The sequence below is a fragment of the Heterodontus francisci genome, chromosome 29 (assembly GCF_036365525.1).
Source record: "Heterodontus francisci isolate sHetFra1 chromosome 29, sHetFra1.hap1, whole genome shotgun sequence".
NCBI lineage: Eukaryota > Metazoa > Chordata > Chondrichthyes > Heterodontiformes > Heterodontidae > Heterodontus > Heterodontus francisci.
In genome coordinates, this window is record NC_090399.1 from 14391072 (window position 1) to 14417769 (window position 26698).

Sequence of the window (26698 nt, forward strand, 5' to 3'; positions counted from 1 at the left end):
AGGTTATGGAGTCATAGAGCCGTACAGCATAGAAACAGGCCCTTCGGCCCACCGCGTCCATGCCGACCATAATGCCTATCTATTTGCTCCACACACCACTGACCACCTCCAGGCGCTTACCCATTGTCTCTCGAGATAAGGAGGCCAAAGAAGAAGATACTAATCCCACCTGCCTGCATTAATTCCATATCCCTCTATGCTTTGCTCATTCAAGTACCTGTCCAGGTGCCTCTTAAATGTCGCTACTGTTCCTGCCTCCACCACCTCCTCAGGCAGCTCATTCCAGATACCCACTATTCTTTGTGTGAAAAATTTACCCCTTTGATCCCCTTTAAACCTCCTCCCTCTCACCTTAAATCTATGCCCTCTAGTGTTAGTCACCCCGACCATGGGAAACAGAGACTCTGGCTACCTACCCTATCTATGCCTCTCAATTTTATATACCTCTATCATGTCCCCTCTCAGCCTCCTTCGCTCCAAGGAAAACAGACCCAGCCTATCCAATCTCTCTTTATAACTCAAGCCCTCCAAACCAGGCAACATCCTTGTGAATCTTTTCTGCACCCTCTCAAGCTTAATCACATCTTTCCTGTAGTGCAATGACCAGAATTGCACACAGTACTCCAAATGCAGCCTAACCAATGTCATGTACAACTGTAACATGACGTCCCAACTCTTGTACTCAATGCCTCGCCCAATGAAGGCAAGCATGCCATACACCTTCTTCACCACCCTGTCTACCTGTGTTGCCACTTTCAGGGAAGTATGTACTTGCACCCCAAGGTCTCTCTGCTCAACAACACTCCCCAGGGCCCTGCCATTCACTGTATATGTCCTGCCCTGGTTTAACTTCCCAAAATGCATCACTTCACACTTGTCTGCGTTAAATTCCATTTACCACTCCCTTGCCCACTTTCCCAGTTGATCTATATCCTGTTGTAACCTTAGACAACCTTCTTCACTGTCCACTATATCACCAATTTTGGTGTCATCTGCAAACTTACTAATCATGCCCCTTACATTCACATCCAAGTCATTAATATATATGACAAAAAACAAGAGGGCCCAGCACCCATCCCTGCGGCACACCACTGGTCACCAGCCTCCAATCTGAAAAACAGCCCTCCACTACCACCCTCTGCCTCCTATCACCAAGCCAATTTTGTATCCAATTTTCTAGCTCACCTTGGATCCCATGTGTTCGAACCTTCTGGACCAGCCTACCATGCGGGACCTTGTCAAAGGCTTTGCTAAAGTCCATGTAGACAACGTCCATCGCCCTGCCCTCGTCAATCCTCTCGGTCACATCCTCGAAAAACTCAATCAAATTCGTGAGACATGATTTCCCACGCACAAAGTCATCCTGACTATCCCTAATCAGACCATGCCTTTCCAAATGCATATAAATCCTGTCTCTCAGAATCCCTTCCAATAACTTTCCCACCATTGATGTAAGGCTCACCGGCCTGTAGTTCCCTGGCTTATCCCTGCTGCCCTTCTTAAATAAAGGCACAACATTAGCTATCCTCCAGTCTCCGGTACCTCACCCGTGGCTAATGATACAAAACTCTCTGCCAGGAACCCAGCAATCTCCTCCCTTGCTTCCCATAGCATCCTAGGATACACCTGGTCAGGCCCTAGGGATTTATCCACCTTAATGCACTTCAAAACCTCCAACACCTCCTCCTTTGTAATGTTGATATGCTCCAGGATATTGGTGTTCCCTCCCTTGAACTCACTAGCTTCCATGACCTTCTCCACGGTAAAGACGGACGAGAAATATTCATTTACGACCTCGCCCATTTCCCGTGGCTCCACACATAGATTGCCACACTGATCCTTAACGGGACCTACTCTCTCCCTAGCTACCCTTTTACTCTTAATATACTTATAGAATCTTTTAGGATTCTCCTTTATCTTATCTGCCAGGGAAATCTCATGGCCCCTCTTCGCCCTCTTAATTTCCTTCTTAAGTGTACTCCTACATCCCCTATACTCCACGAGGAACTCACTCGATCCCAGCTGCCTATACCTGACATATGCCTCCTTCTTTGTCCTGCCCAGACCCTCAATATCCTTTGTCAACCAAGGCTCCCTAAACTTGCCAGCCTTGCCCTTCCATCTAACAGGAACATGCCGGCCCTGAACTCTTCCTATCTCACTTTTAAAAGCCTCCCACTTGCCAGACGTCCCATTACCTGTAAACAGCCTCTCCCGTTCAACTTTTGAGAGTTCCTGTCTGATGCCATCGAAATTAGCCTTCCCCCAATTTAGGACTTCAACCTGAGGACCAGTCCTATCCTTTTCCATAACTATCTTGAAGCTAATAGAGTTATGGTCACTGGTCCCAAAATGCTCCCCCACTGACACATCAACCACCTGCCCATCCTCATTTCCTAAGAGGAGGTCGAATGTAGCCCCTTCTCTAGTAGGGCCATCCACATACTGCTTCAGAAAACTATCCTGGACACACTTAACAAATTCTTCCCCATCTGATCCCTTAGCACTAAGGCAATCCCAGTCAATATTAGGGAAGTTAAAATCACCTACTATTACAACCCTATAATTCCAACACCTATCTGTGATTTCCCTACATATATGCTCCTCCACTTCCCTCTGACTATTGAGGGGCCTAGAGTATAATCCCATCAAAGTGATCACCCCTTTCTTATTTCTAAGTTCTACCCATATGGCCTCACCGGACATTCCCCCCAGGATATCCTCTCTAAGTACTGCCGTGATGTCCTCCCTAATCAATAGTGCAACTCCCCCTCCTCTCTTACTTACATCTCTGTCACGCCAGAAGGATCGGTACCCTGAAACATTGAGCTGCCAGTCCTGCCCATCCCTCAACCACGTTTCCGTAATAGCTATAATATCACAATCCCATGTACCGATCCATGCTCTGAGTTCATCTGCCTTACCTTCTTGCATTAAAGTAAATGCAGTTTAGCCTACCACACCTTCCACACTCTCTGTCCTGCCCCTGCCTGGCCTGCCTACTGGACTTGCTTGCTTTAACCTCTACATTTGCCTCAACTATCTCTACTTTGGGTCCCACCCCCCTGCAAGACTAGTTTAAACCCTCCTGAGTAGTGCTAGTAAACCTCCCCATAAGGATATTGGTCCCCTTCCAGTTCAGATGCAACCCGTCCTTCTTGTGCAGGTCACCTCTGCATCAGAACAGATCCCAAGGATCCAAGTAGCTGAAGCCCTCCCGCCTACACCAACTCTTCAGCCACGCATTCATTTGCCTAATCCTCCTATTCGTACCCTCACTAGCACGTGGCACAGGGAGTAATCCTGAGATTACAACCCTAGAGGTCCTGCTTTTTAACCTTCTGCCTAACTCCCTATATTCACTTTGCAGGACCTCATCTCTCTCTTCCTGCCTACGTTGTTAGTACCAATATGGACCACGACCTCTGGCCGCTCATCCTCCCTTTTCAGAATGTCCTGCAGCTGCTCCGAGATATCCTTGACCCTAGCACTAGGGAGGCAACATACCATCCTGGAGTCTCGTTTGTGGCCACAGAAACGCCTATCTGCACCCCTTACAAAAGAATCCCCTATCAACTATTGCTCTTTCAACCCTTTTCCTGTGCAGCAGAGCCCTCTGTAGTGCCACAAACTTGGCAGTTGCTGCTTTCCCCTGGGAGGTCATCCCCCCCAACAGTATCCAAAGCGGTATATCTGTTTGAGAGGGGGATGGCCACAGGGGACTCCTGTACTACCTGCCTGCGCCTACTACTCCGTCTGGTGGTCACCCATCTCTTTTCTGCCTGTGCAGCCATTACCTGCGGTGTGACCACCTCATTAAATGTGCTATCCACGACTTCCTCAGCATCATGGATGCTCCACAGTGAATCCACCCGCAGGGACAAATCAGTGTCCCTGATTTCCCACATAGCACAGGAAGAGCATATCATGGGGCTGAGCTCTCCTGTCCTGACTTCCCCTTAGGTTAATTCGTTACTCCCTTAATTAAAAAATACTAATTATACTAGGGGCCTTGTTCTACCCATTTCAATCTAAAGTCCTTAAAAAAAAAACACTTTCGTCGTACTCATCTTATCACCAGAGATTTTTTTTTCCAACAAAAAAACTTACCCCTTATTTTTTAAGATATTCTAACAGCTGCTACTCAGCAACCAATCACCTTGCAGCTCTCCTCTGATGTCACTGTTTACCTTTTTTTTCAAAACTCCGGCGCGCTGGAAGAGGTTCGACTGCCCTCCTCTCCGCTCCCGGAAGGTTCCCTGGCCTTGTTGGTCCTACCCTTCACCTTTACAATAATAATAATAATATTGATGAACTAGTGGCACAAATAAACTAAATAGTTGGGGTGGGGGGAGGGTTCAGTTGCATGGAAAACCAGGAAGTCAAAGGAGAAAGTAGGAGTGCAGGTTAGTGGGTAGGCTCATTGTTACCAAACTGCAAGAAGTATACTGGTTAAACCAGAAGAGAGAAATAATAAACAGGCAAATAAAGCATCAGTGCTGAGGGACAGGTTAGGGGGTATAGCACAAATAAGAGTTCTATATACAAATGCATGGAGTGTAAGGAATAAACTAGATGAGCTACAGGCACAAATTCAAATGGAAGATTATGATGTGGTGGCCATTGGGGAGACGTGGCTGCAGGATGGTCGGGACTGGGAACTAAATATACCTGGTTATAAAGTTTACAGGAGGTTGAGGGAAAATGGCAGAGGGGTTGGAGTAGACTTACTGATTAGAAATAATATCACCTCATTGGTGAGGGACGATATAATGAGGGGAAAGCATCCAGTGGAGACCTTATGGGTGGAATTGAGGAACAGAAAGGAATCTAAAACTGTAATAGGTGTTGTGTATAGACCCCCTGGTAGCAGTTCTGAGGTGTTAGATTGTATAAATGCACAAATAAGGCAAGTGTGTAACAAAGGCAGTGTAGTATTAATGGGGGATTTTAACTTACACATAGATTGGGAGAGGCAGACTAGCACCTGTCAGAAAGGTAGTGAATTTCTGGAATGTGTCCGGGATAGTTTCCTACAGAAATATGTCCTAGATGTAACAAAGGCAGATTTAGTTATGAGTAATGAGCCAGATTTAACTGTGCATGAACATTTATCAAATAGTGATCACAACATGATCAAATTCAAGGTAGTGTTTGAAAGTGAAAAGCACGAATCAGCTACTAGAATTTTAGACTTGGGTAAGGCTGACTTTAACGGGATGAGACAGAGACTGTCCATGGTAAACTGGGTAGATCTGTTAATGGGTCAAGCGACTGAAGAACAGTGGAGAATATTTAATGAAATACAGAGCGAGTATATATCCCTGAGAGGAAAAAGCTCCACTTCACAGAAAAAACAGCTATGGACAACTAAAGAGATTAGGGATAGCATAAAACTAAAAGAAAGGTCTTACAAAAATGCAAAACGCAGCAAAGATCCAGCCGAATGGGATTGATACAAAGACCAGCAAAGGGTCACAAAGCAGTTTATCAGAGCTACTAAAAGAGATTATGAAAGGAAACTTGCAAGGGACATCAAAATCAATAAGAAGAAATGTTATAGTTACATAAAGGGAAAGCGGGTGGTCAAGAGCAATGTAGGCCCAATAAAAGCTGAAACTGGAGATAGTGTCATTGATAATGGAGAAATGGCAGACATGTGGAACATTGCCTCAGTATTTACAGCTGAAAAGGAGGATAACTTGCCGGAAGTCCCGAAAAAATTAATAGCCGATAGGGGACAGGGACTTAATACAATTAACATAAGTAAATCATCAGTAACAAGGAAATTAATGGAACTAAAGACTGAGAAATCCCCAGGACCTGACGGTTTCCATCCAAGGGTGTTAAAGGAAGTAGGCGAACACATTGTAGATGCCCTAACTATAGTCTTTCAGAGCTCCCTCGATTCAGGAATGGTCCCTCTGGATTGGAAAGTTGCACATGTCACTCCACTTTTTTCGAAGGGTGAAAGGGGAAACCAAAGAAATTACAGACCAGTTAGCCTGACATCTGTGGTGGGCAAGTTGCTGGAGTCTATAATCAAGGATAGGGTGACTGAACACCCAGAAAAAAATTCAGTTAATCAGGGACAGCAGCATGGATTCATGTGAGGAAGGTCATGCCTGACAAATCTCATTGAGTTTTTTGAAGATGTGACTAAGGTAGTGGACAGGGGAGTGTCTAAGGATGTTATTTATATGGACTTCCAGAGCATTTGATAAAGTCCCACATAAGAGATTGTTAACTAAAGTAGAAGCCCATGGAGTTGAGGGCAAATTATTGACATGGTTAGGAAGTTGGTTGAGTGGTAGGCGACAGAAAGTGGGGATAATGGGTAAGTACTCCGATTGGCAGGATGTGACTACTGGTGTTCTGCAGATATCTGTGTTGGGGCCTCAGTTATTCACATTATTCATCAACGACTTGGATGATGGCATAATAAGTCATATATCCAAATTTGCTGATGATACAAAGTTAGGCAGCATTGTAGACAGTCTAGATGATTGCATAAAATTGCAAGGAGATATTGACAGACTAGGTGAATGGGCAAAACTGTGGCAGATGGATTTCAATGTGGGCAAGTGTGAGATTATCCATTTTGGACCAAAAAAGGATAGAGCAGGGTACCTTCTAAATGGGAAGAGGTTAAGTACAGTGGATGTCCAAAGAGACTTGAGGGTTCAGATGCATAGATCTTTAAAATGCCACGAGCAAGTGCAGAAAGTAATCAAAAAGGCTAATGGAATGCTAGCCTTTGTATCCAGAGGATTGGAATATAAAGACACAGAGGTTATGCTGCAACTGTACAAAACCCTGGTTAGACCCCACTTGGAGTACTGTGAGCAGTTCTGGGCACCATACCTTAGGAAGGATATATTGGCCTTGGAGGGAGTGCAACGTAGGTTTACAAGAATGATACCTGGACTACAGGGGCTAAGTTACAAGGAGAGATTACACAAATTAGGCCTGTTTTCACAAGAATTTAGAAGGTTAAGGGGTGATCTGATCGAAGTCTTCAAGATATTAACAGGAAAAGACAAGTTAGATAAAAATAAACTATTTCCACTGGTTGGCGATTCTAAGCCTAGGGGGCATAGTCTAAAGATTAGGACTAGACCATTCAGGAGAGATGTTAGGAAGCACCTCTTCACGCAAAGGGTGGTAGAGGTTTGGAACTCTCTCCCACAAACAGCAGTTGAAGCTAGAACAGTTGTTAATTTTAAATCTGAGATAGATTTTTGTTAAGCAAAGATATTAAGGGATATGGGCCAAAGGCAGGTATATGGAGTTAGGCCGCGGATCAGCCATGATCTCATTGAATGGCGGGACAGGCTCGAGGGGCTGAATGGCCTACTCCTGTTCCTATCTTCCTATCTCCAACAAATAGTTTTAATCGCCATTACAGAGACATGGTTACACGATGATCAAGGTTGGGAAGTAAATACTCCAGGGTACACAATATTTCAGAAAGACAGACAGAATGGCAAAGGAGGAGGGGCAGCCTTGATAATAAAGGATGGCATCAGGACATTAGTGAGAAAAGATCTGGCCTCAGAAGATCATGAAATAGAATCTGTATGGGTGGAAATTAGGAATAGAAAGAATCAGAAAACACTGGTAGGAGTAGTTTATAGGCCCCTTAATAGTAGTTATACCATTGGACAGAGCATTAAAAAAGAAATTATTGGAACTCGTAACAAAAGCAATGCAATAATTGTGGGGGACTTTAATCTTCATAAGGATTGGGACAATGAAATTGGCAAGAGTAGTCTAGAAGATGAGCTTGTAGAATGTTTTTGGGACAGTTTCTTGGAGCAATGCATTGTGGAACTGACTAGGGATAAAGATCTAGTATTGCATAATGAAGCAGGGTTAATTAGTAATGTCGTAGTAAAAGATCCACTGGAAAATAGTGATCATAATATCATTGAATTCCATGTTAAGTTTGAAAGTGACATACTCCAATGACAAACAAGAATCTTGGGCAAAGCCGATTACATAGGTATGTTACGACCAAGGCGGAAGGAGCGCACTATTAATTCAGTCCCACTTCTCCACAGATCATAACATTCTTGAAATTTTCCATTTGTTGAAACAGTCAATCGGATACTATTATTTCCCGCCCCCCCTTCCCCCAGAATAGAACACACTAAACCAGGTTTCTTTACTGAATAAAAAAATTAACAGTTTATCATAGACAAGTCTTAACTAGTAAAGAAGTAAAACAATAGCACATAGATCAAATTTTTAAATATCCCACGTTAAATTTTAAAAAGTTCTCTTTTCATCTTTAACCAAATTTTAAAATCCCTTTTTAACCTTAGTCCCTTCACAGTTGCACTCACACACACATATCTGTTCCTTACCTAAATCGGTTAAGCGGAAAAAGTGAAAAAAAAAGGATTTTTTATATCAGAGCTCTGTGACAGAAAAAACCCCACAAATAGATCACTCGCTCATTCCTTGAAGTAAACAGCAGATGAGATATGTTTTTCCAAGCTGGTAGTCAGTCCAACCTTCTGAGCACGTGGACAGGTCTTTTTCAAAAAGTTCTTTTTCAGGCGGCGTTGAAAAGCAATTTAGCAAACCTTTTGAAAAGCAGAAACAAGATGAAATCACACACTGAAATTCACCGAGTCTTTTAGTGAATTGCAAGAAAACGTGATGGGTTATAATCTTTTGTTCTTCCCTGGAATTCTTTCCTTTTTCTGTCCTTCTTTGGCACTTTAGCAGCACTTGACTTTTATCGCCTTCCAGACTTGATGCACGCACACTCTAACTAACAGTCGAACTGCTGGGCAGTTTTTGCCCACCCAGATGTTCTGTGCCTGCTACGACTTGTCCAATCAAAGACTGTTTTGTCAGTTTTCTGCCCCTGTTGTCATGGCTTCGGCTCAAAGCCTAGCCCGAACCAGGTGACAAACTGCAACACTGTTGCGAATCAGCCCTCACTGTTCCCTTTGATTAAACATTTATTTAGCTTTCTAAATATCCCTTTTTAAAATATATATATATTTTTTTAACAGAACAGTCACTTTCATAACAGGTATGAGGGGAGAAATGGCTAAGGTAAGTTGGGTAAATAGACTAAAAGGTATGGCGGTAAATGAACAGTGGGAAACCTTTAAATAAACTATTCAAAATGTTCAACAAAAATACATTCCTTTGAAAAACAAAAACTCAACCAGAAAGACCCATCTGTGATTCACTCAGGAAATTAAGAATAGTAATGTAAAAGCAAAATACTGCAGATGCTGGAAATCTGAAACAAAAACAAGAAATGCTAGGAATACTCAGTAGGTCTGGTAGCAACTGTGGAAAGCGAAGCAGAGTTAATGTTTCAGGTCAGTGACCCTTCATCAGAACTGGTAGTTTTCGATTAATAGTATTGGATAGCATTAGATTAAAAGAAGAGGCTTACAATGTTGTAAAAAAAGAGTAGCAAGTGTGAGGATTGGGAGTGTTTTAGAAACCAGCAAAAGGCCACCAAAAAGTTAATAAAAAAGGAAAAGATAGGATGAGAGTAAACTAGCCGGTAATATAAAAAAACAGATTGTAAGAGCTTTTGTAGGTATATAAAAAGGAAGAGAGTAGCTGAAGTAAACGTTGGTCCCTTGGAAGCAGAGACAGGAGAAATTATTATGGGGAATGAGGAAATGGTGTTTGTGTCGTAGTAGAGGTCACAAGTTTCAGACCAAAAATAGACGGTAACCTAGGAGCTAAAAAGAGTGAGGAAATTAATATTAGAAGAGAAAAAGTATAGAGAAACTTAAGAATCTAAAATCCGACAAATCCCTGGGATCTGATGGCCTACACTCTGGGGTTCTAAAAGAGATAGCTGCAGAGATAGTGGATGCACTACCTATGATTTTCCAAAATTCCTTAGATTCAGGAATGGTCCCATCAGATTGGAAGTTTCTTTTTATTCGTTCATGGGATGTGGGCATTGCTGGCAAGGCCAGCATTTATTGCCCATCCCCAATTGCCCTTGAGAAGGTGGTGGTGAGCTGCCTTCTTGAACCGCTGCTGTCCATGTTGGGGTAGGTACACCCACAGTGCTGTTAGGAAGGGTGTTTCAGGATTTTGACCTAGCAGCAGTGAAGGAACGGTGATATAGTTCCACGTCAGGATGGCTTATGGCTTTCAGGTGGTGGTGTTCCCATGCATCTGCTTCCCTTGTCCTTGCCCTTGCCATCAAGGCAGCATTTGACCGAGTATGGCATCAAGCAGACCTAGCAAAACTGGATTCATAGGATCATGGGACGTAGGGGCAGAATTTGGCCATTCAGCCATCGAGACTGCTCTGCCATTCAAATAGATCATGGCTGATCATTTGCCTTTACGCCATTTTTGCCCACTATCTCTATCTCCCTTGATGTCGTTAGGATTCAGAAATCTATCGATTTCTGACTTGAACATGCTCAGTGATTGGGCTTCGCAGTCCTCTGGGTAGAGAATTCCACAGATTCACCACCCTCTGAGGAAAGAAATTCCTCCTCATCTCAGTTTTAAATAGCCTGCCCCTTATTCTGAGACTGTGTCCCTTGTTCTAGACTCACCGGCCAGAGGAAACATTCTATCCACAGCCATCCTGTCACGCTTTGTAAGAATTTTGTAAGTTTCAATGAGATCACCTCTCATTTTTCTAATCTAGAGAATATAGGCTGTCTCCTCAATCTATCCTTATAGGACAATCCCGCCATCCCATGGATCAGTCTGGCGAACCTCCATTGCACGCCCTCTATGGCAAGTCTATCCATCCTTTGGTAAGGAAACCAAAACTGTATGCAATACTCCAGCTGCGGTCTCAACAAGGCGCTATAGACCTCTTTACTCCTGTACTCAAATCCTCTTGCAATGAAGGCCAACATACCATTTGCCTTCCTAATTGCTTGCTGCACCTGCATGTTAGCTTTCAGTGACTTATGAACAAGGACACCCAGGTCCCTTTGGACACTCACCAATCTCTCACCATTTGAGAAACACTCTGTATTGCTGTTTTTTTTACATCAAAGTGGATAACTTCACATTTTTCCACATTATCTTCCCTCTGCCATGATCTTTCCCATTCACTTGGCCTGTCTAAATCTCCTTGAAGACTCTTTGCATCCCCCTTACAACTCACATTCCCACCTAGTTTTGTGTTGTCAGCAAAATTGGAAATATTACATTTGGTCCCACATCCAAATGATTTATATAGATCGTGAATAGCTGGGGCCCAAGCACTGATCCCTGTGATACCTCACTAGTCACAGTCTGCCAACCTGAGAATGGCCCATTTGTTCCGACACTCTGTTTTCTGTCTGTTAACCAATTCTCAATCCATTGCAGTATATTATCCCATCACCCATGTGCTCTAATTTTGTTTACTAACCTCCTGTGTGGAACCTTATCAAAAGCCTTCTTTAAAACCAAATAGACAAATGGAGGATGGTGTCGTGGTAGTGTTCCTGGATAATGACTCAGGCTATTGCTCTGGGGGCATGGCTCTGAATCCCACCATGGCAGGATGTGGAATGTGATAATAATTAATAAATCTGGAATTAAAAGCTAGTCTAATGATGGCCATGAAACCATTGTTGATTTTTCTAAAAACCCATCTGGTTCACTAATGTCCTTGAGGGAAGGAAATCTGCCATCCTTACCTAGTCTGGCCTACATGTGACTCTAGACCCACTTGACCCTTAAATGCCCTCTGAAATGGCTCAGCAAGCCATTCAGTTGTATCTAACCGCTATAAAGTCAATAAAGAATGAAACCGGACAACCACCTGGCATCAAACTAGGCAATGGAAATGACAACATCAAACCCAGTCTTGTCAACCCTGCAAAATCCACCTTACTAACATCTGGGGGCTTGTGCCAAAGTTGGGAAAGTTGTCCCATAGACTAGTCAAGCAACAGCCTGACATAGTCATACTCACGGAATCATAGCTTACAGACAATGTCCCAGACACCACCATCCCCTGCAGAGATGGCGGCATAGTGGTATACAGTCGGGAGGGAGTTGCCCTGGAAGTCATCAATATCGATTCTAGGCCCTATGAAGTCCCATGGCATCAGGTCAAACATGGGCAAGGAAACCTCCTGCTGATTACCACCTACTGCCCTCCCTCAGCTGATGAGTCAGTACACCTCCATGTTGAACAGCACTTGGAGGAAGCACTGAGGGTGGCAAGGGTGCAGAATGTATTCTGGGTGGGGGACTTCAATATCCATCACCAAGGGTGGCTCGGTAGCACCACTACTGACTGAGCTGTCCATGTCCTAAGAACATGGGTCTATGGCAGCTGGTGAGGGAAAAACATGCCGCAGATGCATCTGTCCATGACAGTATTGGCAGAAGTGACCACCGCACAGTCCTTTTGGAGACAAAGTCCCATCTTCACATTGAGGATACCCTCCATCGTGTTGTGTGGCACTATCACCGTGCTAAATGGAATAGATTTCAAACAGATCTAGAAATGCAAAACTGGGCATCCATGAGGCATTGTGGGGCAGCAGCAGAATTGTACTCAACCACAATCTGTAACCTCGTGGCCCGGCATGTCTCCCATTCTACCATTACATCAAGCCAGGAGACCAACCCTGGTTCAATGAAGAGTGTAGGAGGACATGCCAGGAGCAGCACCGGGCATGCCTCAAAATGAGGTGTCAACCTGGTGAAGCTACAACCCAGGACTTTGTGTGTATCAAACTGCTTAGCAGCATGTGATAGGCAAAGCTAAGCGATCCCACAACCAATGGATCAGATCTAACTCTGCAGTCCTGCCACATCCAGTCCTAAATGGTAGTGGACGATTAAACAACTAAGTGGAGGAGGTGGCTCCACAAATATCCCCATCTTCAATGATGGGGGAGCCCAGCACATCAGCAAAAGATAAGGCTGAAGCATTCGCAACAATCTTCAGCCAGAAGTGCCGAGTGGATGATCCATCTCGGCCTCTTCCTGAAGTCCCCAGTATCACAGATGCCAGTCTTCAGCCAATTTGATTCACTCTACATGATATCAAGAAATGGCTGAAGGCACTGGATACTGCAAAGGCTATGGGTCCTGACAACATTCCAGCAATACTAAAGACCTTTGCTCTAGAACTTGCCGCCCCCCTATCCAAGCAGGGCAAGTTCAACCCAGCCAATTACTGCCCCATCTGTCTACATTTGATCATCAGTAAAGTGATGGAAGGTGTTGTCAACAGTGCCATCAAGTGGCAGTGCATAGAAATAACCTGCTCGGTGACGCTCAGTTTGAGTTCTGCCAGGGCCAGTCAGCTTCTGACCTCATTACAGACTGTGCTCCCCGTAGTCCCAGTGCAGCCTAACCAGGGCTTTTTATAGCTGGAGCATAACGTCTATCCCCAAAATAAAAGCAAAATACTGCGGATGCTGGAAATCTGAAATAAAACAGAAAGTGCTGGAATTACTCAGCAGGGTTGGCAGCATCTGTGGAGAGAGAAGCAGAGTTAACGTTTCAGGTCAGTGACCCTTCATCAGAACTGACAAAGGTTAGAAATGTAATCAGTTTCAAGCAAGTGAGGTGGGGGTGGGGGGGGTGGGGGGGGAAGGCGAACAAAAGGGAAGGTGTGTCATAGGACAAAGGGCAGGAGAGATTAAATGACAGACATGTCACAGAATAAAAGGCAAAGGGAGTGCTAATAGTTGTAGTAAAAGACAAAACATTAGTCCAGAGACAGTGTTAATGGCAGGATAGTGAACAGCTCTGTCCAAAAGCAAGAGCATGAAAATAAATTTAAGACAGGCACATGGTTAAAAAATAAACTTTTTGCCAGTTCTGATGAAAGGTCACTGACCTGAAACGGTAACCCTGTCTTTCTCTCTCTCTCTCTCCACAGATGCTGCCAGACCTGCTGAGTATTTCCAGCACTTTCTGTTTTTACAACTTCTACCCCCTTGTATTCTATTCTGCCGCATACAAAGGCCAGCATTCCGTGAGCTCTTTTGGATTATTTTCTGCGCTGGTTCAGCTGAGAGTGCGAGCCACTGAGCCACGGCTGAAAGAGGTCAGAAGCAAACTAAAGTTGAAGAAGTGGGTAGCGGGGAGCCTTCAGGAGATGCATAGGTGATAGAGGGAAGTGGGATTATCATCAAGCCAGCCAGTCACCTCGTGGTACGTAATACAGGATGTGCGCTGTTGCATTACATACGTCACTGGCTGTGATGGGGTGTGAGTTGAGCAGGTCAGCAAACAATTTCTTGATGGTCAATTCTTCGGCAATAGGGAGGCAAGACAAAAGAAAATCCGTGTTGGTGTTTGATTGCCAATGGTTTAAACTTGATATCATACTGATAGGCTGATCGTAGATTATCCCGGGGTAAAGGTTCTTCACAGAATACAGCGCAAAACCATCAATCTCGCATAGACCACATTATTTGATGCACCATCCACTATTAGATGGGGAGGCGGTGACATCGTGGCATTGTCATGGGATGAGTAACCCAGCAACCTCGGGTATTGCTCTGGCGACATGGGTTTGAATCTCACCGCAGCAGAAGGTGGGATTTGAGCAGAAAATGGAATTTGAATTCAATTACTAATAAAAAAACAAATTCAGGAATTAACAAGCTAATCTAATGATGGTCGTGAAACCATTGTTGATTGTTGTAAAAACCCAACTGGTTCACTAATGTCCTTTCGGGAAGGAAATCTGCTGTCCTTACCTGGTCTGGCCTACATGTGAGTCCAGACCCACAGCAATGTGGTTGAGTCTTGAAATAGCCTAGCAAGCCACTCAGTTGTATCTAACCACTACAAAACCAATAAGGAATGAAACTGGATGGATCACTGGGCATTGTCCTAGGTGCCAACAAAGGCAAACCCAACTTTGTCAACGCTGCAAAGTCCTCCTTACTAACATCTGGGTGCTGTGCCAAAGTTGGGAGAGCTGTCCCACAGACTAGTCAAGCAACAACCTGACAGTCATACTCACAGACAATGTCCCAGATACTGCCATCACCATTCCTGGGTATGTCCTGTCCCACCGGCAGGACAGACCCAGAAGAGGTGGCAGCACAGTGGTATACAGTAGGGAAGGAGTTGCCCTGAGAGTCCTCAATATCGATTCCAGACCTCATGAAGTCTCATGGCATCAGGTCAAACATGGACAAGGAAACCTCCTGCTAATTACCATCTACCGCCCTCCCTCAGCTGATAAATCAGGAGTTCCTCAGGGTAGTGTCCTAGGCCCAACCATCTTCAGCTGCTTCATCAATGACCTTCCTTCAATCATAAGGTCAGAAGTGGGGAGGTTCGCTGATGATTGCACAATGTTTAGCATCATTCACGACTACTCAGATACTGAAGCAGTCTGTGTAGAAATGCAGCAAGACTTGGACAATTTCCAGGCTTGGGCTGATACGTGACAAGTAACATTCGCGCCACAAAAGTCCCAGGCAATGATCATCTCCAACAAGAGAGAATCTAACCATCGCCCCTTGACATTCAATGGTATTACGATCGCTGAATCCCCCAAATACCGTGGCTACAAGAGCAAATCAGACGCTAGGAATCCGGCGGCAAGCAAAAGCCTGTCCACCACCTACAAGGCACAAGTCAGGAGTGTGATGGAATACTCTCCACTTGCCTGGATGGGTGCAGCTCCAACAACACTCAAGAGGCTCGACACCATCCAGGACAAAGCATCCCATTTGACACCCCATCCACCACCTTCAACATTCACTCCCGTCACCACCGACGCACAGTGGCAGCAGTGTGCACCATCTACAAGATGCACTGCAGCAATGCACCAAGGCTCCTTCGACAGCACATTCCAAACCTGCGACCTCTACCAACTTGAAGGACAAGGGCAGCAAATGTATGGGAACACCACCACCTGCAAGTTCCCCTCCAAGTCACCCACCATCCTGACTTGGAACTATATCGCTGTTCCTTCACTGTTACTGGGTCAAAATCCCGGAACTCCCTTCCTAACAGCACTGTGGGTGTACCTACCCCACATGGACTGCAGTGTTTCAAGTAATAACCTTGTCAAGGGCAATTAGGGATGGGCAATAAATGCTGGCCCAGCCAGCGACACCCACATCCCATGATCAAATAAAAATAAATATTCATTGCTATGGAACTGAATATCAGCTGGGAGGCAAATTCAATACCACCCATTTTACGCAACCACCCAAGAAGAAGTTACAAGACTCGAGCCCCTCCACCAGCCATCTTTTTGAATTCACATCGAAGCTAAGACATTCAGGACATAAAAAAGCCAAAGATTATTACACAGAATATACACACAACAGGCCATTTGGCCCAAGTGTTCCATCCTGGAGTTTATGCTGCACACATGTCCCAACCACCCTTTTCCTCTTACCCTATTTGCATATCCTTCCATTCATTTCTCTTCATATATTTGTCTAGATCCCCGTTAAATGTGCCCATACTATTCGCCTCAACCACTCCACATTCCCACCACTCTCCGAGTAAAGACGGCTCTCCTGAATCGCCTATTGGATTCAGAAGCTTCAGGAGATATGAGACTATAGGTGGGCAAAATAAATGCAAGGGGATGTTGTTATGATCCCAGTGGAGAGCACCAACTAATGAAAAGAATCAAATCCATTGAATGACCTCAATTTAGGAAACAATAACCAAATGGACAAGATTTCACTGTTATAAATTTTACTTTTCCACAAACCAAAACCAACATAAATTAAGCATGAACCAACAATTAAATACCTCTGATCGATGTATCTCAAAGGTTACATGGTAATTAGCAGATTCATCAAAGATAGTCCTTACAGTCCACTGAATAGTCTTATCAACAAAATGGCATTGAACATTTCCAGTGTACAACAGGATCTTCCTCAGGTTGTTTCTCAAGTTCTGTTCTCCAGGATGCAGACACAGAAGTAATGAGGTCCTGTCGATAGTGAGTGATGCCATCTTCCCTTTAATGGTTTGGTTTTGTTGCCTCTCAAACAACCTTGACCTTTCCCAGTGCTGCCCTGATGGCATGGCTCCACTGATAACTATTCAGTCGCCGAAGACAACGGTAGCAACTTGTATCTTCCTCAGGTCAGCTACCAGAAAACAGGTTCTAATTCAAGGAGCTTGTCCTTTTAAAATCAACGGCTCCCAGCTTTTTCCAGTTCAGCAGCCCCAGGAGACTCTTTCAAAACCAACAACACCCAGCTCTGCAGCTGGCTTCTTGTGAAAATCTCACAGCCTTTTTTCTGGCTTAACACTCTATAGAGTCTTCTGGAAACTGAAACGTAGCCTCCCAGTCACACGCTTCTGGTAAAGATAACAACTGTTTGTTTTCAATCACGGGACTGTTTGTTTGTCTAACCTGGGTATGACTTCCAACCTGGAAAACCCCAACCCCAAATCAGGGACCGTCTCAAAAACACAAACACAAACTGTACAGAACTCAGTTTCCACACAAAGACTTCATAACTATATCATGTACAGTAGCACAGTGGCTATGTTACTGGACTCGTAATCCAACAGCCTGATTTAATGATCCGGGACATGGGTTCAAATCCCACCATGGCAGCTGGCAAATTTAAATTGAAGTAAGTAAACAAATCTCGAATAAAAAGCAAGTGTCAGTAATGGTGACCATGAAGCTACTGGAATGTCATAAAACCCATCAAGTTCATTAATGCCCTTGAGGGAATGAAATCTGCCATTCTTACCTGGTCTGGCCTACATGTACATCCAGACCCATAGCAATGCGGTTGAATCTGAAATGGTGTAGCGAGCCATTCAGTTGTCTTCACGAAAATGGTTCACCACTGCCTTTCTCAAGGGCAATTAGTACGGGTAATAAATAAATGCCTTGCCAGCGATGCCCACATCCCATGAACAAAGAAAACAAAATGTAGATGCGAAAGGGGCATGTTATGCATTCTGGTGCACTACAACAAAGTAAAACATAAAAATAGAAACACTCAGAGATTATGAAATAACAACGTCACCAATCCGATCGCTTTTGTCCTGGGAGTCTGTGTATCTCAAAGCCTCTCTTAACCGTGCCCAAAATAACTCCTGCTTCTCCACTTCCTCAGGCCATTCAATGTAGGTCTTGCTCTTTAGGAGTTTGCGTAGCTTGTGATAAGCCGAAAGCCGATAGTTTGGGATGTCCTCCAGGAAAATTAGGATCAGGACGTCCCTCCGGTCAAAAAACAGTCTGAGGCTGGCCAGCTGGATTTCCAAGGCACACCATTCACTCCTCAGGTACTGCCGACTGATGATGCACAGCGTCTTCCGGCTGCTGTAGATTGCCTTCTCAATGTTCCTGAAGATGTCCAAGCCCAGCTCGAAATCCCGACTGTGCAGACAGATTTGAAACTGTTCGGGTCCTTGCTGCTCCAGGTGAGGCAGGAGTTGGTTTATGACCCAATCCTCGTCGCTGGAGCTGTACGACACGAAAGCATCGTAAATGCAACCTTTGCCCAACTTATCCGCTCGCCTGCCGCCCAGCCAGGCTCTCTGCATGTACCACAGGTAGCGGCAGTATATGTTCGTCTTGATGTACAAGAGTGGCAGTGCCAAGGTGAACAGGATCAGCAGAGATGTCGCAATAAAGCAGTACATGCTCACATCAATGTCGCAGAGCGAGATGTCAAAGTTCACAAACCTTTCCCTCTTGTGACCACAGTGGTAGCTGGAGAGAAAGGGCACCTGAACAAGGGGGTCTTCAACAGACCAGTTGCGAAACCAAGAGTTTTTGCAAGAGCAAGACAGAGGGTTGTTGTTAATGTCCAGGCACTGCAGCGAGCCCAGATTCGCCAGCACCTCCCTGCTGAGGTTCTTCAGATGATTTCTACCCAAGTTGATAAACTTGAGATGAGCCAAGCCCTTGAAGAGGTCGAGCGGGATATCATCCAGTTCGACGCTGGTGAGGTAAAGAATTTCTAACCTCTTCAATGGTTGGAACAAACCTGCGAAGTTTTTGGCTTCCAACTCAGTGTAACTTATGTGCAGCTCTCGCAAGTTTGTCAAGAGCTCAAAAGGCGCGTCGGCAAATTCGATCCTGCCTCCGTATCCGAGCACGAGCTTCTCCAGACTATGTAGACCCTTGAAGAAGGTATTCGGTAAGGCCCCGAGGCCGTGGAAGCCCTGATCGCTGAGCGATAGAAATCTGAGTTGGTTAAGTGTGGTGAATGGAGCCAGCCAAGTTTTTCTCGAGGATGATCTGATGGATAATTTGTTCTGGCTTATGTCCAAGTGTACAAGGTTTCTCAAGCCAACTAATGCATCGAAAGATAATTGCGTTAAGCAGTTGCCCCACAAATGAAGCACTTTGAGAGCCACCAGGCTGGAGAAACTAAACCTCTCGATCCGCTTGATTCGATTTCCTGCCAGGAACAGCTTTTCCAGTTTGGTCAGGTTTTGAAAGGCAGACTTCTTGATGATTCCGATACTGTTCCAGCCCAGGCTCAAACCCCTGAGGTTCTTCAGGTACTGGAAGGGAGCCACGTCCAAGTCAGTCACTTTGTTCGATTCAAAGTGCAACTGCTGGAGATTCCCCAGGCCGTAAAACACGGAGGCGTCCAGATCTCTCAAGTTGTTTGCCGACACGTCCAGGTACTCAAGAGCCGCCAGCCTTGAGAAGGCGTAAGCGTCCAGCTGGAGCTTGCTGCTCAGATTGATCTGCAAGTGCTTCAGCTGATTGGTTTTCATCCATGTGGCATTGGACATCTTGGTGATGCTGCAAGCAACCAGCCTCAACTTAACAAGGCTTCCAAAATGCTCAAACTCACCATTGTCCAACTGGCCTAGAGCGTTACCAGACAAATCGAGAGATATAGGCCGGACGCAGTTGCTCAAGGTCCGGGTTCCCTCCGAGGTCACCCCGACCGACTTGGCCACCAGCACTTCAAGGCCTGAGAGGCCTTTGAGAAACCGGCAAGTATCCGACAACTGCACCTCAGCGAAGATGCTGCTCCTGGACACTTGCAGCGCTCGGAGCAAACCCAAGTTTGTTAAATGGAGCTGCGAGACGTTGAAGTGGAGACCGTCAAAAGCTAAGGAGGAAAGGTTGGGCATCTTGAGGAAAGCCCCCGAGTCCATATGGGTGATGGGGTTGTAGGACAGATTCAGCTTCTGCAGAGCGGGAAAGGAGACGTTCCAAAAGCCAACCTGGGAGATTGAGTTATTGGACACATCCAGAGCCTTCAAGTTGGGCAGGTTCATTGTCGCTACTGTAAGGTTGGTCAGGTCTTTCAGACTGTTGAGGTGGAGGTCCAGGCTTGCCAGTTTGGTCAATGAGCTGAACGCATCCACGTGTACCACAGACAGGTGGTTCTTGGACAGCAGCAGAGTGTGGAGGTTTATGAGTCCCCGGAATGAGAAGCTGTAGAGTGCTTCGATATGATTACAGGAGAGATTGAGCACTGACAGCTTCCATAGTCCTTTGAAGGAGGCGCCACTAACACGGGTCAGCTGATTCTGGTCAATCCTGAGAATGCGGAGGCTGGGCAGGTGGGAGAAACTCCCGTTACCCAAATGCTTTATTTCATTCTGAGACATATTTAGGACCAAAGTGATGGGCGGAATATCCTTCAGTGTCAACGAGAGGTTTCGGATGTGGTGGTTGACGCAGAACACCTGGGTTAAATCGCCGTAATACTGCAAGCATCTTTCCAATGAGTAGGTATGACTGAGAGTGAAGCAGGACATCACGAGGATGCAGAGGGCAGAGGGAATCACAGGGAGAGCCATAGGTGGGGTTTATTAAGAGACAATGGATCCGTGGCACAGTCCGTCAACTTAGTTCAAACCTAAGGGGACAAATAGAGGTCTTTAAAATTATAAAAGGATTTCAATAGTGTAGACACACAGAGAATGTTTCCCCTTGTGGGGAAAAGCAAAACCCGACACCATCAATATTAAATAGCCAGCAAGAAATCAAAAGGGAATTCAGAAGAAACCTTTTCATCCAGAAGTTGGTGAGAATATGGAACTGACTAGGCCAGCATTTATTGCCCATCCCTAATTGCCCTTGAACTGCTGTATATTCTATGTAATTCTATGTAAAAAGATGGAATTTCGAATTCGACATCATAAAGACTCCTGACCTGAACAAGGTGCTTTCCCTTCTCAGGGAAAGAATTACTCTAACACCTTGCATGTTTCCCATGCGCTTGTATCTTGTGAACATGTCCTATTACAGAGACAACTCCATGCAACTGTACTCAGAGAACATTCTGTGCTGAGTTCAGTCGGCAGATCCTTTCTGATTGCAACAGCGGCAGTATTGCAGGCTTACGAACATATGAAGATACAAACTAGGAGTAGGTGTAGGCCATTCGGCCCCTCCGAGCCTGCACTGCTATTCTATAAGATCATGGCTGATCTGTTTGTGGACTCAATTCCACTTGCCTGCTTACTGTCAATATCCACATGTCGCCACACAGACGCAGTGGCCGGGATTTTATCCGGGCGATGAGGTTCTTGACCACTGGCAAACGCGTAGGTAAGAGCCCCTTGCTGCCTCCTCTGTGGAAGGCCTCCCGCATTACATGCCAATTAGACTGTCACAGAGAGCCCATTATTTTTCCAAAATCTTCGAATCTATATTTTTAAAAACTAAAAAAAGAATTTCAGCAGACATTGAAACATCTGGAGATAGCTGAACTTTATGGATGCTTTTTTTAAAAAAACAAGGTCAACAAGAGGTTCCTGGTTTTCACAAATAAACAAATACTGGAAACCAGGTGATTTCAAGGAAACCAGCAGTGGGTTTTGACCTAAGTGCTACCCTTTGTTGTAACAAGGGAGAATTTATGACGTAGCATGGGACTTGCTATAAAAATTGTAGTTTAATTTTGAACTTTAAAAGCCAGTGGATTTGGACGAAAGCAGGCAATTGGAATTTGAGATGGACCTGCCAGAAGGTCAGAAAAAGAACCAGACAAGTATTACCTCTCTGTATAGAATCTTTGCTCTTGAAAAGAAAAAGCTTGTATGAAGTGGTACTGCTGCCTCCTGCATTTTTGAAGAAACCCTGAATATTTGCACAACTTTGCATCTTTAAAAGGACTTTTGCATCGAATGTGGGAACTGACCCCTGTTGCTATACCCCGATGGAAGACCTATGTGAAGCCTTCAACAGTTGAACTTCTTTGAATGCCTACCCAACACAGACTGTTCATCAACCTCGCCTGGGAAGACTTCAAATGGCATCCAACTATTCGACTTTGGGACACCTCACCAAACCAAAGATCCTGATCATTGCAGTCTATGTTTTTTTTAAAATTCCTTTTATTCCTTCGAAACAGCTGTAAACAAAAATCCCTTTTTTCCCAGTTAACCAGATTTTTGGATGTATGTGTGTGTCTGTGTGTGCATTAGGGTGAGGGTAATAATACGAGGCTTTAATATTTTGATTTGCGTATATATTTACTTCATCATTGGTTAAGACTTGGTTTTATGATAAACAGATAATTTTATTGTTTATTAAAGAAACCCGATTGGTGTGCTTTATTCTGGGGACAAATAGAGTATCTAATTGGCTGTTTCAGTAAGTGGGAAAATTTATTGATATGCTGTGACCTGTGAGGAAGTGGGACTGAATTAACAGTGCACTCCTCCCACCTCAGTCGTAACAAGACACTGAAGTGGACAGTGGCGAGCCTTCCCCGGCATTAAGGACCCCAGTGGCAGAAGTCACGCCCACTGAGAGCTGCCGGCCAATCAGAGGCCGGCAGCTCTTTAAATGAGCAGCGCCACTGCAGAGGCGGTGGCCGCTGCCGGTACTGGACTCACCGGAGGCACTGGAAACAGGCCACAGGTGAGCCAGGGTGTGAGGGGTTTCGTGTGCTGGGAGTCGTCGGGACGGGAGTGAAGGGGGGCTCGGCAGCAAGGGCGGGACTGCGGCTCTCCTTCCTGATGCTGAGCCCCTCGTTCAGGTATGGGTTTGCTTGTTGTGCTCCCCGTGCAGCGACAGGCCCACTCACCACTGGGTTAACCCTGGCAGCGACAAGAATGAGGCCCTTAACTGGGCATTAATTGGCCACTTAAGGGCCTCAATTGGCAGTACGGATACCCATTGTAACCAAGCAAATTCGGGCCGGTAGTTTGCAAAGTTTTGGGCAGGGGATGTCTGCAACATCAGACTGGGTTGAGCAGGCCTTGAGGATTGGATCAAGTTACACAGTCTTACACAGTATTTACAGCACACAAACAAGCCATTCGGCCCTACAGGTCTATGTTGTTGTTTACGCTCCATACGAACCTCCTCCAACCCTACTTCATCTAACCCCATCAACGTATCCTTCTATTTCCTTCTCCCTCTTGTGTTTATTTAGCTTCCCCTTAAGTGCATATATGCCTCAACTACTCCCTGTGGTAGCGAGTTCCACATTCTCACCACACTCTGGGTAAAGAAGTTTCTTCTGAATTCCCTATTAGGTTTATTAGTCTTGGACTATATTTATGGCCCCTTGTTTTGGTCTCACTCTCAAGTGGAAACATCTTCTCTATGTCTACCCAATCAAACCCTTTTCACAATCTTACAGGCCTGTATCAGGTTGCCTCTCTGTCTTTTTTCTAAAAAAAGAGACCAAGCCTGTTTAATCTTTCCTGATAGGTATGACTTCTCAGTTCTGGTATAATTCCAGTAAATCTTTTTTTTGCATCCTGTCCAAAGCCTCTATGTCCTTTTCACAATACGGAGACCAGAACTGTTCACAATACTCCAAGTGTGGTCTAAGCAAGGTTTCATATACTTTAACAGAACGTCTTTGCTTTTCAATTTTATCCCTCTAGAAATGAGCTCCAGTGATTTGTTAGCTTTTTTATGGCCTTATTAACCTGTGTTGCTACTTTTAATGATTTGTGTATCTGTATCCCAGATCCCTCTGTTCCTCCACCACAACCTCCTGCTGATGACCATCCAACGCCCCTCCTCAGCTAATTAATCATTGCTCCTCCACATTGAACCTGGTGAAGCTACAACCCAGGACAACTTGCATGCCAAACAGTGGAAGCAGCATGCAATAGACAGAGCTAAGCGATCCCACAACCAACGGATCAGATCTAAGCACCGCAATCCAGTTGTGAATGGTGATGGACAATTAAACAACTAACAGGAGGAAGAGGCTCCACAGGTATCCCAAACCTAAATGATGGGGGAGCCCAGCACATCAGTGTGAAAGACAAGGCTGAAGCATTGGCATCCATCTTCAGCCAGAAGTGCCAAGTTGATGATCCATCTTGGCCTCCTCCTGAAGTCCCCAGCATCACAGATGCCAGTCTTCAATCAATTCGATTCACTCCACATGATATCAAGAAATGACTGAAGACACTGGATACTGCAAAGACTATGGGCCCTGACAATATTCCGGCAATAGTACTGAAGACTTGTGCTTCAGAATTGCCCGCACCCCAAGACAAGCTGTTCCAGTACAGTTACAACACTGGCAGTTTTCTCCCTGATTCCCATTGACTTAAATTTTGCGAGGGCTCTTTGATGCCATACTCGGTCAAATGCTGCCTTGATGTCAAGGGCAGTCACTCTCACCTCACCTCTGGAGTTCAGCTCTTTTGTCCATGTTTGGACAAAGGCTGCGATGAGGTCAGGAGCTGAGTGGCCCTGACGGAACCCAAACTGAGTGTCAGTGAGCAGGTTATTGTTAAGCATGTGTCACTTGATAGCACTGTCGATGACACCTTCCATCACTTTACTGATGATCAAGAGTACTCTGATGAGGCAGTAATTGGCCGGGTTGGACTTGTCCTGCTTTTTGTGTACAGGACATACCTGGGCAATTGTCCACTTTCTCAGGTAGATACTAGTGGTGTAACTGTATTGGAACAGTTTGGCTAGAGGCAGGGCAGTTCTGGAGCACAGCTCTTCAGTACTATTGTGGAATATTGTCAGGGCCCATAACCTTTGCAGTATCCAGTGCCTTCAGTCGTTTCTTGATATCACGCAGAATGAATCGAATTGGCTGAAGTCTGGCATCTGTGATGCTGGGGATTTCAGGAGGAGGCCGAGATGGATCATCAACTCGGCACTTCTGGCTGAAGATTGTTGCAAATGCTTCAGCCTTATCTTTCGCACTGATGTGCTGGGCTCCCCCATCATTGAGGATGGGGATATTTGTGGAGCCACCTCCTCCAGTTAGTTGTTTCATTGTCCACCACCATTCATGACTGCAGAGCTTAGATCTGATCTGTTGGTTGAGGGATTGCTTAGCTCTATTGCATTCTGCTTGGCATACAAGTAGTTCTGGGTTGTAGCTTCACCAGGTTGACACCTCATTTTTCGATATGCCTGTTGCTGCTCCTGGCATGCCCTCCTGCACTCTTCATTGAACCAGGGTTGATTGTAAGGCATGATTCGGTGAGTATGATAATACTCATGATTCGGTGGGTATGCTGCTTGACTAGTCTGTGGGACAGCTCTCCCAACTTTGGCACAAGCCCGCAGACATACCCGAGGAGGTCTTCGCAGGATTGACGGGATTGGTTTTGCCACTTTCTTTTCCTGTGCCCAGGTCAATACTGGGTCGTCCATCCGGCATTATTCTGATTCGACTTTTCTGCAGCCGTTTGGTACAACTGAATAGCCTGCTAGGAGTCAACCACATTGCTGTGGGTCTGGAGTCACATGTAGGCCAGACCGAGTAGGGACAGCAGATTTCCTTCCCTAAATGACGCTAGTGAACCAGAAGGGTTTTTAACGACAATCTGATGGTTTCATTTATTAATTAATTGAATTTAAATTCCACCCACTGCCCTGGTGGGGTTTGAACTTGTGCATCTGGAGCCTTACTCGGGCTGCGGGATTACTAGTCCAGTAACATGACTACACGCCACTGTAGATGCTTCCAGCTGGAAGAGATAGATGTATAAAGAATATGGTAACAATTTATTTGTAGCGGGTTTCCTGATATCACTCCATTGATCCGAATTCGGAAACTGTCATTAAATGCCCCAAATCCTTCTTGGAAGAGTCTGGGCACGGTAAACATGGAGCAGGTGGGACTTGGAAGCATTCCCAAAGGGCTTTGCAGCCAATGAAGAGCTGTGGTAACCTAGGGAACGTGGCAGCCAATATGGACACAGCAAGCTCCCACTAACAACAATGAGATAACCTGACTGAGGAATAAACATTGGCCAGGACGTCAAAGAGAAGCCCTCTACTCTTCTTTGAAATAGTTCTGTGAGATGTTTAATCTGAGAGGACTGACAGGGCCCCAACTGAAAAACAGCACCTTCATCAGTCAGAAGTGTCAGCCTGGATTTGTGTACCCAGTTCTACTGGAGGGGGGCACAAACCCACAACCTCTGATTTAGAAACAAGAGTGTTACCCACCGAACCAAGTCTAGCACTATGCAGTGCCAGCTTTCCATGGGTGTTTCAGAAGCCTGGCATGGGCTTTGAAACCACAGACAATAACAGAGGGGACATTAATATGTCCTACACAGGATTAACAACCTTCATTAAAAAAATGTTTCCTTTATTTTCTTTGTGCATGTGATTTTATTAGGTATAAAAATATTGGATGGGGGGGGTAAAGGGTGTTTGTCTTGGCGAGGTGGTTGGAGGAGGCCGCTCATGTGATGAAACTTCCAGGAATATGTCCTACCAGAATTGGCAGCCCTACTCCTGCGTCACTTTACATGGGTTTCAGATCCCATTGCAATGACGTTCTTACTTCTTCTTACCAATGTGTCAGCACAGACAGTCATGGGAACAGGAAGTTCG

The 26698-nt window shown here is 45.1% G+C and overlaps 1 protein-coding gene across 2 annotated transcripts in view; it reads right to left on the reverse strand.

Annotated features, from left to right (window-relative positions):
* Positions 1-8214: 8214 nt before the first annotated feature.
* The window catches only part of LOC137346147 (toll-like receptor 13), a 30535-nt gene continuing 12051 nt past the window's right edge, over positions 8215-26698 (reverse strand). Inside the window, exons 2-3 of one of the 2 annotated variants that reach the window (XR_010968656.1) lie at positions 16711-20762; positions 8215-8591 (exon numbers count right to left, since the gene is read on the reverse strand). Coding sequence is in view for 1 of the 2 variants with exons in the window: in XM_068009483.1 (XP_067865584.1) it covers positions 17935-20703 (2769 nt within the window). In the remaining variant the exon portion in view is untranslated. Of the gene's footprint in view, positions 8592-16643; positions 20763-26698 lie in introns of those variants that run through there. The other variant, XM_068009483.1, reaches the window with a different exon arrangement.